Source organism: Lepisosteus oculatus, chromosome 7 (genome assembly GCF_040954835.1).
Source record: "Lepisosteus oculatus isolate fLepOcu1 chromosome 7, fLepOcu1.hap2, whole genome shotgun sequence".
Taxonomy (NCBI): domain Eukaryota; kingdom Metazoa; phylum Chordata; class Actinopteri; order Semionotiformes; family Lepisosteidae; genus Lepisosteus; species Lepisosteus oculatus.
The window spans coordinates 6217685-6232726 of NC_090702.1; the positions used below are offsets into that span (position 1 = coordinate 6217685).

The window sequence follows — 15042 nt, forward strand, 5'->3', positions numbered from 1 at the left end:
TTCCTGTTAAATGAATGAAATTAATGATGGGCAGGAGGGGAGAGGATTACTTTGTGATCTAATCCAGATCATAATCACCCTGTACTCTGAGCTCCAGCAATACAGTACATTTTAATTGCAAATTTAGACTGCGAAAAAAGTCTAGACTGTTCTCACAGAGGCATGGGCAGAACAGCAATCTCTCGGTCGCCATTTGTCTTTACATTTGGGACAGTGATCAGTCTCTTCCTGTGAGGGAAAACCCAATTAGTATCACCTTGCCTGTAACTACCTTAGTCCCCCAAATGCAAAATGTCTCAGTGGTCCTTATAACAGTGCAACCCTAAGGTCATTAAGCAGATTTGCAAGTGGCGAAAAGTGTAATTACTGCAGGGAGCGCGAAGAAGGAGATTGCGAATACACTGAAACAAGAGGCTATCGTCTTTCCAATCCATGTCTGTGGCACTTTGTCTCCATATCCAATTGTAGTCACTGTGACCTGGAAAGAAAAGTAAAAGCATATCACACATTAGAAGTTTTTATGAAACATACAGTGCTGTCAAAACTTTTTTTTTTGCTTTCCAGTCAAGTAATTTCCACTTTTGACAATGAGATTAATAAGAACGATAAGCACAATGTAATATGTATGTTATTTCAGGGTATTTCCATACATACTGTACTGTATGTTTGACCATAAACAAAAGAAACTTCATGCACAACTCAGATTTCAGGTGATCTGAGTACTGCGACATTCACTTTAAATAAAAAAAACGTATCAAAAGTACCCAAGTGCTTCAAAGAGCAACCAGCTACTGGCTTTTACAATTACTTTGTGACACACCAAGCTCAGCAAAACACTTTGTATGATCAATTGAGTTGCCTTGCTGTAGCCATTTTGGGTTTGTTGGTTATTCTCTGGGTGATCCGATTTCCATTCTTATACCTTCAGCGTGCACAATGTTCATATGCTCTATTTACACAGAAATGTACCTAAAGTGAAATAAATAGTAGTGCTAACTATTGCAAAACAATCAGGTTTATTATATTAATTGGAATTACCCTGCTTCAGACCTACAGTACGTTTCCAACATATGTGGAGATACAGTATACTGTATGTATCTGAAATGTGTGGAGAACAGCAATTTCTGTGTCATTTTAATTTCACCAGTATGCAATATGTTGAGTTCTAATAATACCACTAACAGTATTAAACACACAGAACACAATGTAAACATGTTGTATCCCCCAAGCAGAGAACTAAACAATGAGTTCAAGGTGGCCAAACGTACACATGGGAACTTGGTTTTCCATTGACCACCTACTAGGGAGGTTTGCCTTTTAATTTAGGGGTGACAGCTACAGTACATGATGTTCCATCTTTGTCAGGAGAAAAGGCAATTTAATCCTTATCGTCAAATCTGCTGAGTAAAAGGCATCTAACATAAGGAAAGAATAGCCAGGCATTGTACCCCAGACCTTAACCACCTGAGGCCACATTCTACTGTACGTGTGTGGTGTAAATGAACCAAGTTATTATCATCACTCTTGAATGCACTCTTCCTCACCACACAAATTCATCTCCTTGGGGCTTTAATAATGACAGTGTAGACTGATGGAAGAACAGACATGGTTGTGAAATGCAAGAAACCTCGGTTTTCTTCCTTTTTTTTTTGACCGTAATGTGGTGTGCACAAAAGATGGTTAGGATCCAGATCAAACATCCCTCCTTAATGACCCTCCATCTGCTTTGATTGTGTACTTCAAGAGGAGGACTATGATTCATTCTGTTGGCTTGCGATGGGTGCAGCTGTGTAGTGCACCTGCAGCCACAGTCAAAAACAAGTTGACAGGAGCCTGAAAGGAAACAGCCTCTCTCCCGTCAGACTTCCTTCTCTACATAGCTAATTGATTTCTGTAAACATACCAGCAAGCCAAAGCAACTGGCATGTTTTACAGGCTCATATGAAACGGACAGATGCCTGCATAATTCCAAAACAAGCTTATTTGTATTTCATTTTGTGGGATTTAAAATAAAAACCCCCAAATAAACTTGTTTTCTTTTGGGCATTATAAGACCATTGCATCTCAAATTAAAGGACTTATTACTGATTACCAAGGGATATGGAAATATTTAACCTAAAGAAGGATTTACAATTGGACTGAAATGTCTTCTTTAGGGATTTTTTAAAAGCATTTACTTCCGTTTTTCAGGATAACCTGGAGCAATCTACATTTTTAGGTGTCTTCATGTTTACAAGTAACCCCCTCTGTGTGTGTTTGGGGTGGGGGGAGAACTGTTACTATTGTCATCCCAAAAACCCAAGTCCAAGTGAGTCCAAGAGACTGATCTCTGAAAAGTCTGGAGAGAGTTGTAAAGTGACATATTGGAAAAGGACAGCCGGGAGATTCTTGATGCTTGCATATAGAGAAAAGTGAGTGGACAATGCAATACTTGCTTCATAAACATCTTGATAAAGCAAAATCATCTGATAGAATCGCATTGATGGTTTTTCCTTGCCTGTAACATGATTCAACCACTGGTTAGTGGTACAGAAACCTCGCAAGGAATTCCGAATTAAAAGCGGGACTTGATTAGACGGGGTTTAGATCTTTTCAGCAAACACCTCAACAGATTGATGTACAGCATGTTGTCCAATGCATTGATTGGACCACAGGGCTGTCTTGTCCCATTTACTGTACATTTTGTACATTGATGATTGCAAAAGCAAATATGTAAATAGATGTCTTATTAAATTTGCTGACTATGCAGCCCTTGTTAACTATTTCATGAACTCAGATCAGCATCATGAGCCCATTCTAAATGATTTCACAGAACAGTGCAATGAGTTTGGAGTTAAATGTTTTGAAAACATCCTCAGGAAAACTCTTTTCCTAAGGAAGTTTAGCTTTTTTAAGGCGGCAAAACTATTTTAATACTATCCATGAATCTTTTATTGAAAGTGTCTTAGTATCTTAATGTACTGGTAACATCACTACTGCAAATTGCAAGTAGTAGAGGAAAACATTGAAAATAAAGTACTGTCCCCAGATTGTTGTGGTAAATTAGTCCAACCTAGATGCACTCTACAAGCAACGGATTCTATGGAGGACTAACATCATTATGGAGTCCGTGCCACACCTGTAATTTGTACTTCTCCCATTGAGAGGGATGATGCCTCTGTGTCCCAAGTAGTAAGCTAGCAACAGCAATGCAAGCAATGGCATAAGACAGGGTACACTGGATGGGATTCCAGTCCGTCATGGGGCACAAAAAGACTTGCGCACACTCACACCAAGGCCAATTTTCCAGGAACCAAATTAACCTGCCAGGAAAAAAAGGGTATTTTGTATCCCATCTGCAATTTCACTTTAGAATGCTGTGAAATAATCGTCTTTTATTTTCTTTGTCCTGAGGTGTTCGTTGGTGAGGGTGGTTTTTGTGTGACTGTGTTGGACTCTGCCGTAAGACAAATTTCCCCTAGTATTTTGGAATTTAATAACATCCGATAGCTGAGACTCCAAGTGATGCACGCAATGTGCTGGGCATCAGGTTTCAAATCCTGATGCATGCCCAATTAGTCACTAAAACTCCCCATCCATGAATAGACATCCCAAGTCATATCTACTGTATTAAAATACTTCAATTCCATTTTGGAAAGGAGAAATTAAATGTCAACTGCTGTATCTACATAGATGGTGGGTTCAAAACAGAATCTTGGCCTGTATTCTTCTTTTTTTCACATTCTCAAAATCTATCCCATTTAATTAGTAGAGGAAACAACTTTAATGGGACTAATTTAATATTTTATGATGACATGAGCAAAGGAGATAAAGGACAGTGTCAAACCCTCAGAGAGGGAGGGAGAGACGATAACGAGGAAGATTGAATCTTTTGTAAACTCAGCATTGGCACTCCCTGTGCAAACAGGAAAATTAATAACATTAAAAGTCACTCTGGGGCACATGAATCATTGAAACTCCTTGAAGGACCCTTATGATTGTTGTGCTCTCAGACACAACTTCCTTTTTGGCACAAAATACACAATAACACTCCTGTTATCACTCCCAAAACCCATTTGTTTTGAGCTTCTTACTGTGAGGTTGATCTCAGCGCTCCTCAATTTTGTGCAACAGTATCTGGCCCAAGATCTGCTGTTATTATTCTACATTCAATACAGACTCAGTCACTTTTTAGGACTGCATAAACAAAACCAGGGGGTTTTCTCCATTTTTTCTGTTAACTAGTTCAGGATCCTCAAGTAGTACAAAATAAAACCATTCCTCCATTCATGTTCTAACCCCTTCTTCAAATTCAGGGTCTCAGAGGAGTCAGAGTCTATCCTGGCAAGCAATGGGCACAACACTGGATAGATCCTGGACATGACGTCAGCCCATCACAGTGCACACACAGACACAGAAACAAACATGGACACTCACACCAGGGCCATTTTTTCCCAGAAGCCAATTAACCTACAGTATATTTATTGTTTGGACTGTGGGAGGAAACTGGGACACCCAGAGGAAATTGTGGAAGAAAAAGTCATAGAACAAAAGGTGCAAAGGACCGATTTATGCCTGGGGCAGTTTATTTTATCTTGATTGCAATCAATGGGTGAACATGTAAACTCCACACACAGCACCTCAGGTCCAGAATTGAACCCAGGACACCAGTTCTGTGAGGCAGCAATGCTACTGTACAGTAAATCAATTTACATATATATATTTCTTTCACAAAAACATTAATCTAACAGCATTGAACCAGCAGCCAATTTTTTTTAATACGAAGGAGAAGCTACATGAGTTCCAGAATTTCAGGACAGGGACCTGTGGTGATCCATCCGATGCGGTCCAATGCTTGGTACCACAGCTCTAAAATAAAAACAGGAGAGAAAGCTGACTTACCACTCCCCACCACAAGGCATCAGCATAGCTCGCAAAACCTGTTTTGCCCTCCTCATCCACAGCATCCTTTTCCGCCAAATACACAAAGTAGGATGAGAAAATAAGTCCCAGGAAACCTATGTAGAGGGTAGTTATCAGTTCCTAAAAAGAGAAGTGGAAGGCATTTAAAAAGTAAAAGAAAAATATCTAGTATTACAAACCGAAAATGCATTAGTGTTGAAACCTGTTACACTTTTATTCTGTAATTATTTTAGGAGGTTCTGTACAATTTTGTTTTCACTTTGAAAGTATAAGAGGTTTGAGTCAAACAATGTCAGAAAATCCCAATTTAAAGCATGATTTCATGTTGTAACTCAAAGTGTAACTCAAAGTCCATGTAGGGTGAATAATTTTGATAGCCACTGAACAGTATATAAATTATAAATTGCAATTTAATTTAATTTAGTTTGTAAATCTGAAGCTGAACCCCTACCTTCAAACTAAGTTCAAGCTAAGATAATCCTGTAATTATATTTAAATATAATTAACATTTATTATTCTTTCTTTTAGTCTGCCTAGTAATGACTTCTTAAAAGGAAAGAAGTGTTTCTCCTTGTGTACTCTTTGTAATCTTTATGGAAATTAGCAGAAGGAGGTTAAAAATGAATTAGACACTAGCGTTTCATTTGAAGTTGGCTTGAAATAAATTCAGCAAATGTTCTGAAGATCAAAATAAAAGTTGACTTTTCTGACTGCTGCATCCTATAAAGAAATTTCAATTAGAGCCTCCTGGAAAATGCAGAAAAAGCTCTAGACTCTTAAATTTGAATTTACCCTACAACCAGTGTGCAATTGGATCTCCCCAAGACACTTTTGAAGTTGTAAACCATACAGTTTCATGCAGTAACATTAGCAGCTACAGCAACATAGAGCAATTTCCTTTCTCAGATTTCAAGAACTCTTGCCATCTTTTTTTTTAAATGACAGCAAAATAATATTAATAGCTTGTTTTCTTTCAACAAATTGAGTTTCAGATTGACAGTTGTTCTTTCAAACAAAACCAGTCCATGTCCTGCACTTTCTGGCTCAAGAATCGATATGAGTTAAATTGGGGAAGAAAATGAGGTAAAACAAAACAGGTGAAGTGAACCAATTTATCACCATTGGCATTTCACCTTTGGCAGTGTATTTCCTTCTTGTCTAATGATATGGATTTCAGAAATGTTGCCTCAGTGCACCTAGATCCTGATTCTGAACTAAGGGTCCAGTTTACTTTCACCTCCTAAAGACATTATGGTTCAGTTATTGTCTCTGAATTGTCCCCGTGTGTGCTCTGCAATGGCACCATCCTGTCTAGGACAGGAATCACTACAGCAAAATAATTGTCACCAAATGTGTAGGGTAGCACTGCATAATGGATGGATGGATTTATTTTAATCAACTTTAATAATGTCACGTACTGTAATAAATAATAATAATGTTTCTTTGTTAGCCCTATACAATTTCTTGCATTAGGAATTTGTCTTTTCGCATACCCCAGCTTTTTTTCTCCAAGGAGATACAGACACACAGACAGGGAGAGAAGCTTGGGATCAGAGCGCAGGGTCAGCCATTGTATGGCGCCCCTGGAGCAGTTGGGGTTAAGGGCCTTGCTCAGGGGCCCAACGGAGTAGGATTCCTCTGCCGGCCATAAATGGTGAGGTAGTACAAATATAAATGCTAGGAATTACTTGTTCTAATTCAAGTACTTTATGATTTGGACAATTAAAACCTAAAAAAAACCAACGCATTTCCTACAGTATATTAAGTATTACAGTACCTTAGGGGTATAGCTTTTAGCTTCCAGAGAATTTGTATTGTGATACCACTACACTGTAAACTCGACTTTCCTGCCACTGCTGATTATATTAATGCCATAAGAGTCACAGAAATCTGAGTGAAAACTGTTATGAGTCGTGCGATTGCACCCAAGACCCACAAAACAGCACTTACTGCCAAACCACCATGTCTCTCTTTAGAAAAATCAAGGACAGCAAAATCCTTTGAACCATTTCCTGTTGTCAAGCCCAGCTGTGGGATCGCAAGAAGACAGCTGGCTCACAACTTCCTCACCGCAGGCTCTGTGCCCTCAGACATTTTCTGCAGGCACCTGAATATTCTAGTGCTCATCACTTTTCCCTCTTCCTATTGTGCACCTACCAGTTAAATTAATGATTGTACTTTCTCTCATCTTCCAGTCAAAACTGTCATATAACCATTTGCTTTGCATTTGTTATCTACGGCACTCCACAGCTAGGCACCTCCACAAGTACTGTTGCTATGCTCTTCTGTACTTCATGTTATGAAATTTGCAATCCAGTTCTTAACCAATTACTTACTCTGCACCTACTTTTATCAACTTTCTATATCTATAGTAGTGTATTATGTGGCATTTTTGCAAGCAACTCCTGCAATGGTATCTAAATTTTTTCCTTCACTTCATGTCTACTGCACATAAGGCACAATGTAACACAAACTCTTCAAATAAAGGTTGATACATTTGTAGTTTTTATAACTGAAGCCCTCATAAATGGCATTGAAAATAATGTGTGTTCCACTGTGTGGCATTAAAAAGCATTGACTTACACATTCAGAAGGATAGCAGAGTCTAAACACTCAAGACCTGACCTCCAACTGCATTAAATATCACTGCACAAAAACAAATTGTACTGAAAAGGCCAACATTCATGACTTAATAAACATTATGTGGAATTAATTATGCTGCTAAGCACTTCGCTGATGAAAGGCCTGTGGTGTTGATTCAGAGATACAGTAGTAATGTACAAAATCTGTCCGAAAGATTTTGTCTTTGTTCTGTGAAAGTGTTAAGACTAATGACGTTATAAATGAGAAAAGCACAAAAACTCAAATAAATGGCACCCATCCACTGCTAAAAATTAAACAGAAACATAACTAACAATATGGGAGATGCCACATAAAATGTTTTCTGATCATTATCATTGTTGACTTGCTTTACAGCTACAGCATTGTGTAGAGGAACACGTTGCATAATTGGATACTGGCTGAAGTTTTAGAAGCACAGAGATTATCTGAAAAGAAATATAAATATATAGATATAGAGTAAGAGATATACAGTACATAGATTTGGTTATGGGAAGATGATTTTGGCTGCCTTGCATGTGGCTTGTTTTTCTTTATCTTTAGTTCTGTAGGTTGTGGAAGGGCTTGGTAAACAGTGTTCTTAGTATTACCTGCCGATGAATAAAAACAACAGATCCCAGAAGCCTCCAGGTGCCCCCCTGACGATCCACATGCAGCATGCGAAGAATTTGCAGAAAGCGAATACCCCTGAAAAAACAGTGACACTGTTGTAACACAGTGACACGCATGTATCAGGGCCTGACAGCACAATATTTTTCCATTCCATTCATAAGTTCAATATGCATCATCTCTCCAGAAATTAATATAACTGCCCATATAAAATACTCTGGTTAGCTGCTGTAAATAATTTAGAGATTATAATAGTCACTGTAAAGAACTAGTATAGGTTACTTTTGGGGTTTCGAAGCACCCCCAAGAAAATCAGTGGTGAATGTACTGTATGTTTAAATTAGGATTTATTTTCATACAGATCTATTACCACCACATCACCCCTTAAACATTGTCCTTGATGTGCCACTGTTTAAATACTATAGTATGTGTCCCACGATTAAAATGTAGTGTCTATCTGTATGTTTTAAATAGGAAAACTAAAAACCTTTGGCCCAGACACATTCCAGATTATTGGCAGATTTAAAGCACAGTTCTACATCTCTTGTGGCATGGGGTCCTCTACTCATTTTTCATACTCAGCTCTTCTGTTTGAATCCCATCACTAGAGAACAGCCCAAGAGAACTGAAATCAAACCAGAAACCTCTTCCTAAATCCCAAACAGTATCTAGTCACCTCAGGCTGGAACTCTGGCCCACTGACAGACTGTAATCACATTTTTGTTGCTTTCACATCTCCACATTCACCGTTTTATTAAAAGCTATATTCAAATAGCATAATGATTAATGACAAACCCATTACTGTTTAGCCAGATCCTCTTACAATGAGAAGAGCTCTGATATTACTGAACAAAATAATTGCAACCAACAGGCTGGGTAACAGATTGAAAAATATCTGCTTGACCTTTACTACACCTTGTATAGCAGGTTCATTCTTTAACAAAACAGGATACCTGCCGTTCATGTCATTTGAGCTTTTTTGTGTGCTTTTATAAAGAATTTCAAATGTCTAAAACTACACGACATCAGCCTTGAAATTATTAGACCTCCAGGTCTGTCAGACCAACTGTACACTGGCAAGCATCAGATAAAATTCTATATTCATGCCATTAGGAAGTGTAGGATATGGAAACACAAGCTTGCCAAGGAATTGTGAAGTACCACCTTTCTAAAAAAAACCTGATAATAAAGTTAAGCATATTTAACAAAAGAAAAAGATGTCAGAAGCAAAAAGTACGCTTCCGATCCTGAATGGATGGAGAGTCTCCCGACTTACAGCTTACAGTATCTGTATCTGCATGACTGACATTATATTCCCTTGTACAGGAAAACATCTTTATGAATGTGAGCTTGATCCTGGCATGTCTCATTTTCTGCACAATCATGCCAAGATGATACATGAATTCATCAAGACCTTGACTTATCCACACTCGATTTTTACAATGAATTAAGAACACCTCAGCACACGTTTAGTAGCCTGTTTCTTTTTATGAGTCATTTTCTTCTTTCTTCAGCTGGCTAGACTAAAGTCAATCATCAATCACTCAAGGCCATGTTAAAATTCAGACAGTCATATTTAGAGCTCCAAGTGTTCCAGAAAATCTGGCATAACAAGATCAAAGGAAATTAACATATAATGAAGAAAAAATTTAAAATACTTTTTCAACAACGTATTAAAGAAGTGAGCATGAAGGTATTTCTGCTGGTCTGTGTAATCCATTTGATTGTGTTTGTTGAGTTCCTTTACACTGATTATATTTCCACCATGCCATAATACAACTTTTTTTTTAACAGAGCATGGATCACATTGACTGCAGAAAGGGAGACCTGAAATAAAGGCAGACTTGAAGGGTGCATATTGATATTTCCTTTACTTATGCGTCTGCAAAACTAATAATAAAATAATGTGTTCTGGTCTATAAATGACAGTGTAAGTGAATAGGGATTTTTTGGTATTATACGTTATTGTATTGGATTAAGACAGTCTAACTTAGTATTATCTGGAAAATGTTACATTCCCAAATCCAGTTATGTCTTCCATGGTAACAAGGAAGGTACCAGGAAGGGTACACTTAAGACGTATCCTTATCTCATTTTTATTAACACACTGAAATAATTAAATACAGCTTGTTCATGATTTCTAGGGGCAGTGGGTAGCATAGTTGTCTCTCTTTCTTAAGAAAAGGTAAGTCACATGAGTTGCCAGGAGATGTGACTGAGCTTGCAAACGTGAACTGTGGCACATGGCATTTGTTTAAAAGAAACAATCATGATATTAGGTAGTTCAGGTGGGTAGCTGCGTCAGCTCCACAGCCGAAATGTTGTGTTTTCTTACTTCTCTTTTCAGCATGGAATAAACCTATTACTTGTTCCTTCATGACATTAATTTATATTTAATCATCAGCTTTCAGATAAAGAATTAGCAACAGAAGGTTGCCACGGTGTGCAACAGGTTGAAAAAAATATTGCATGAAAGAGGTTTTGGTTTTTCCTCTAGTTTATTTTTACTTCGGTATTTGATATGGTTTGTCAAAATCAAATACTGTAGTGGATTGATTGTATCCTGAAATAACTTTAATTTGAAAAAGGTTCAGTTCAAACAAAATTGTAACTACAGCCTAAAACAGAGCTATTGTGAGGAGCAACGGGTCACCTGTGATTAGTGATGCTGTACATCAAGAGCAGGACTGACACCATACATGAACAGATTCATAGTTATTTACTATTATATTAATATAGATGTAAAACAAATGTGAGACTTCTCTCCAGCTGACCACCTCATCTCAGAAAGACATGCAAGGTCATACTGAAGTATGGGCTCAGGTAACTAAGGGGCATATGTAAGCCATATGTAATGCACTGTAATGAAATCGTAAGGCCAGCCCTAAGAATACAGAAAGGGGATATGTTCAGCATGGATCTCTGGCTTCTTTAAGACAGTCATACAGTGTCTTAAATTATTGGTTTCAATTAATCATTTTATCCAATTTATTTCTACCTACTGACCTCACATACAGCTGCAGACAGAAAAATTGTTGTGTCTTACTTTATCTGAAATTAGGTTTAATGTATTATTACTAAGCACCTTAAATTAGTTTTTAAAATACACATATGTACAGTACAGTATATAAAATGGCTTCTCACCATATTTAGCTCTTATATATTCACCATATTTAACCCCCTTAATACAAGGGTATTATAACATACTAGGTAGATGAACCTCTGGTATGATTTTTTCCATATTACTTCAGGGCAGTTATTGAATTACAGTATGTGCAATCAGCCTTTATAATGTGGCTGCTATTAGCTTGCAAAGTGGCCTCAAGGCAAGAAAAAACGCATCGAACAGCTGCACAAAGAATGCAGGAATAAACAGTACCCCTTAACCTATTGATGTAAGTAGGTTAGCTTTGTGGTTACAGTATTCAAATGGTATTCATCTGTCTGTAGATTAGGCTTTCATGTTACAGGATAAACGTTAATTTTTAGACTATAATGCGAGTGGCTTCAGAATTAATAGAATATAAATTCTATTTCCTTGCTCTTGATTGAATTGATTGGGATTTTTCTTGCAGTTGTTTAATTTAAATAAATTCTAGGCCTGCTACTTTGGCAAAGTCAGCGTTAGCTTAGAAAAAGAAATCGCAAAAACTACGCTTTCATGAAACCAGTATCTGCACAAAAGGCACGCGCACTCCAAAGATGAGACACAATGAAGTCACTTTTAATCCGCAGCACATACCTTATGGCAGAAGTTGCAAAAACCTGGCCATTGGAGCCCACACTCAGCACAATAACTGAAGCGATAACCACAATCAAATCTGCGAAACAAAAAAACAAGCACAGTTGAAAAAAGGAAAACTTCAGGCACATACATCTCCAGACTTTGCATGGCCTGAAGCTAGCTACCATTTTATCCCTATACTGTATATAAGCAAGATAAAATGTTTTGTCTGTCCACATTAACTGTGTACATAAGGACCTGCCAGTCACAACACATCATTAGGGTTGACAACAATGTTCTCCAAATCCCACCAATGACTGTACTGTATTGCACAGAACAATGATTTTCTATTTATATTGTACATGCAATACTGCAAATCTCTGGAGGATCTCGCCCTCTCTCTCTCTGCATGCAGAATGTATACTTAACAGGTCAAAATGAAGATACAGATAACAGGAAACTGTTTGGCATCTGCTTGCATTACTCAGAAACAAAACTGACAGTTGAAAAGTGGTTAGTTGAGCATGGGCCCTAGCAAATGACCTGAAGTCAGGAACCCCTGCTGTTGCCGTCACGAATAACAGACCTCTCCGGACTGAGAACTTATACAGTAGGTGAATCACTGCATAAAGATTGAAGAAGAAGCCACAGAGCATGGCAGTAGTGTTTCACTAGCACCTACTGTAGCACTTCATGCTCAGACTGTCATATTAGATTTGTGATATACACATCTCGATATTTCATCCATCAAACTGTTTTATCCAAAACAGGGTTGTAGGGCAGCCAAAGCCTATCCCAGCAAGCATTGGGAATGTGCAAGATACACCCTGGAAGGGACCCTAGTCCATCGCAGGGCACACACAGACATGCACACTCACACCAGGGCCAATTTTCCCAGAAGCCAATTAACCTACCAGTACTCTATATGTTTGGATTGTGGGAGGAAATGGGAGATAACCAGAAGGGAACTCATGCAAACACAGGGAGGACATACAAACTCCACACAGAAAGCACCCCAGAAATGGAACCCAGGGCCCCAGTTTTGAAAAGCAACAATGCTAGCCACTGCGCCACCCCATCTCTATATTGTGTTACAACAACCTTAAATGTCTTTAATTTACTCCATAACAACCGTGCAAAAAAAAAAAGCCTATCTTACCAATAATAGAAATTGGCTTTCTGGCAAAGCGAAGTCTGCCTTTGATGCCAACATATTTACTTCGGCATCCTGCTGACCACAGACGAACCACATATTCTGAACCAAAAAACACCACCAGAACTATTTCCTGCAAAAAAAAAAGAAAGAAAACAGATCTTTTTTTAGTCCATCTGGTTTCAAGGTAAAAAGATAAAACCAGGCATACAGTACATCTGGAAATGGACGACCATTTTATCATCTAGTAAGAGCATGAAGCTCGGGATGGTGCTGTTTCAAAGACTAGCTGTGCCACTAGCTGATAATAGCCAAGAGGTCCCACTGACTACAGGCAGCAATAGGGCTGGAAACAGTGGGAATCCAGAGCAGGCTAAAGTCAAATGCTGCTGATTAAGTTCTAGGGAGATCGGAAGCTTCATTAAACATTGAGGTATTCCACAGCCTTGCAATAAAACAGAAATATAGTGTGGAGGACATCTGTACTTTTAGAATCTCTAGAAATGTGTCACAGGAGTTGTATCCACAAGTCAGGATGAATGGCCATTGGGTATTCCAAACTAGTGGGTAAAAGGGGGAAGAAAAAATTTATTATTAATTAAATAATATGCAATTTGCATACAGTAGATGAGTGCCACTGGAATTAGGTGGCCTTTCAAAACTGCTAACAGTAAGAATACAAAGGATAATCTCAAATAGCTAATTTTTGAGTTTCATGTTGATAGCAATAAAAACTCTATATCAGATAGACGCAATCTATTTCATTTGAAAACGTAGTTGTTAAGGGAGGAACTTAGGTAAGTTAAAACCCAAAAGTCATGTCCGAAACTTGTCAATTTAAAACAGCCACAGTTTACCGCATGTTCCTCACTTATCTCAACAAGGGTTGAAGTTTATAAAAAAAATAGAATGTACTTTCAGATAATTAAATTTTCTTTGGAATTCTAGCTAACTACTGTAGATGTGAAATGTACTATGTATGTAAATGTCTGTAAAAGGTTTTCAATATACTGCACCATACTTGTATATCGCCCCAGCAGCCCAATTGCATCTGTATTTTTACAGAAAAGGTGAATAAGGTTATCTAATAAAGTTTTCACTGACCCGTGTACAGTAAGTGTCAAGGCTTGAAAGGGAGTTGCTGAAAAAACTTTACTATGGAACCAGCATATCACAGTCACTTGACTCATTCCATCACTTTTCGCCATTGAATGGATGAAACGTTATAGAAAAAAAGACTCTTGTTAGTGGGAAGAATGAGAAGGAGTGTTGCACTAACATTTATGAGAGAAATGGTTTATTTTCATTGACTGTAAATTAATATCTTAAAATGTAATGTAGGTTTAGGGCCTTCTGTAAAAGTCTATTTAAAATTTTTTGAAAAATGGCATATCCTGGCAGATTGTTGTTTGACAGAGGAATCTTGCATTCATACAGTAGAAATCCGGCAAGGTGATGTTTGTGATTCCATTTTTGTTATTCTCATAAATGTAATGTCACTTGTTTTAAAATTTTGTTTGGTTATAATTATGGTACAATTCTTGTCTTTTGTTAGTCTCTACAATCAACACATAACTGTTGATTCAATTCATTGGATTAAAAGCACTATAACATCACCTGTGGAAAACAAGACGGGTATATATTATGTGAACAGAATTTTCCTTATCTCTGGCTATAACTATTGCCATTATACTGTATGACAATTTTTCACTTAATTGTCCAGAAGAACAAGTTTGATTAAACTACATTGCTAATGTACCTTATAATGAAACAGTTTACCCATCTCTGAGCCAACTCTGGAGGACAATGTTTTTTTTTAATTAAAATGTTATGAAACCTGTTTCTCAGAAAAAAAAAACTGTTCTATACAGAACATAAAAACAATAACCTTTACAAAGCTCCTTTCCAAACCCATCCTGAATAATAAAAAAAAGACAATAAAAGTAACCAACAGCATATAGGTTTTTACAAAATGACCATAGGCAATCAGAAGTAGACCTTGGTAAAAGGGTAAGTTTAAAGTTTAGATTTGAGG

General features: G+C 37.6%; 1 protein-coding gene across 1 annotated transcript in view; it reads right to left on the reverse strand.

Annotated features, from left to right (window-relative positions):
• kcnq1.2 (potassium voltage-gated channel, KQT-like subfamily, member 1.2) overlaps positions 1 to 15042 on the reverse strand; it is a 291253-nt gene that overhangs the window by 240027 nt on the left and 36184 nt on the right. The window contains exons 4-8 of the mRNA XM_069192074.1: positions 13014 to 13140; positions 11873 to 11951; positions 8112 to 8208; positions 4882 to 5022; positions 368 to 478 (exon numbers count right to left, since the gene is read on the reverse strand). Coding sequence (XP_069048175.1) covers positions 368 to 478; positions 4882 to 5022; positions 8112 to 8208; positions 11873 to 11951; positions 13014 to 13140 — 555 coding nt within the window. The remainder of the gene's footprint in view (positions 1 to 367; positions 479 to 4881; positions 5023 to 8111; positions 8209 to 11872; positions 11952 to 13013; positions 13141 to 15042) is intronic.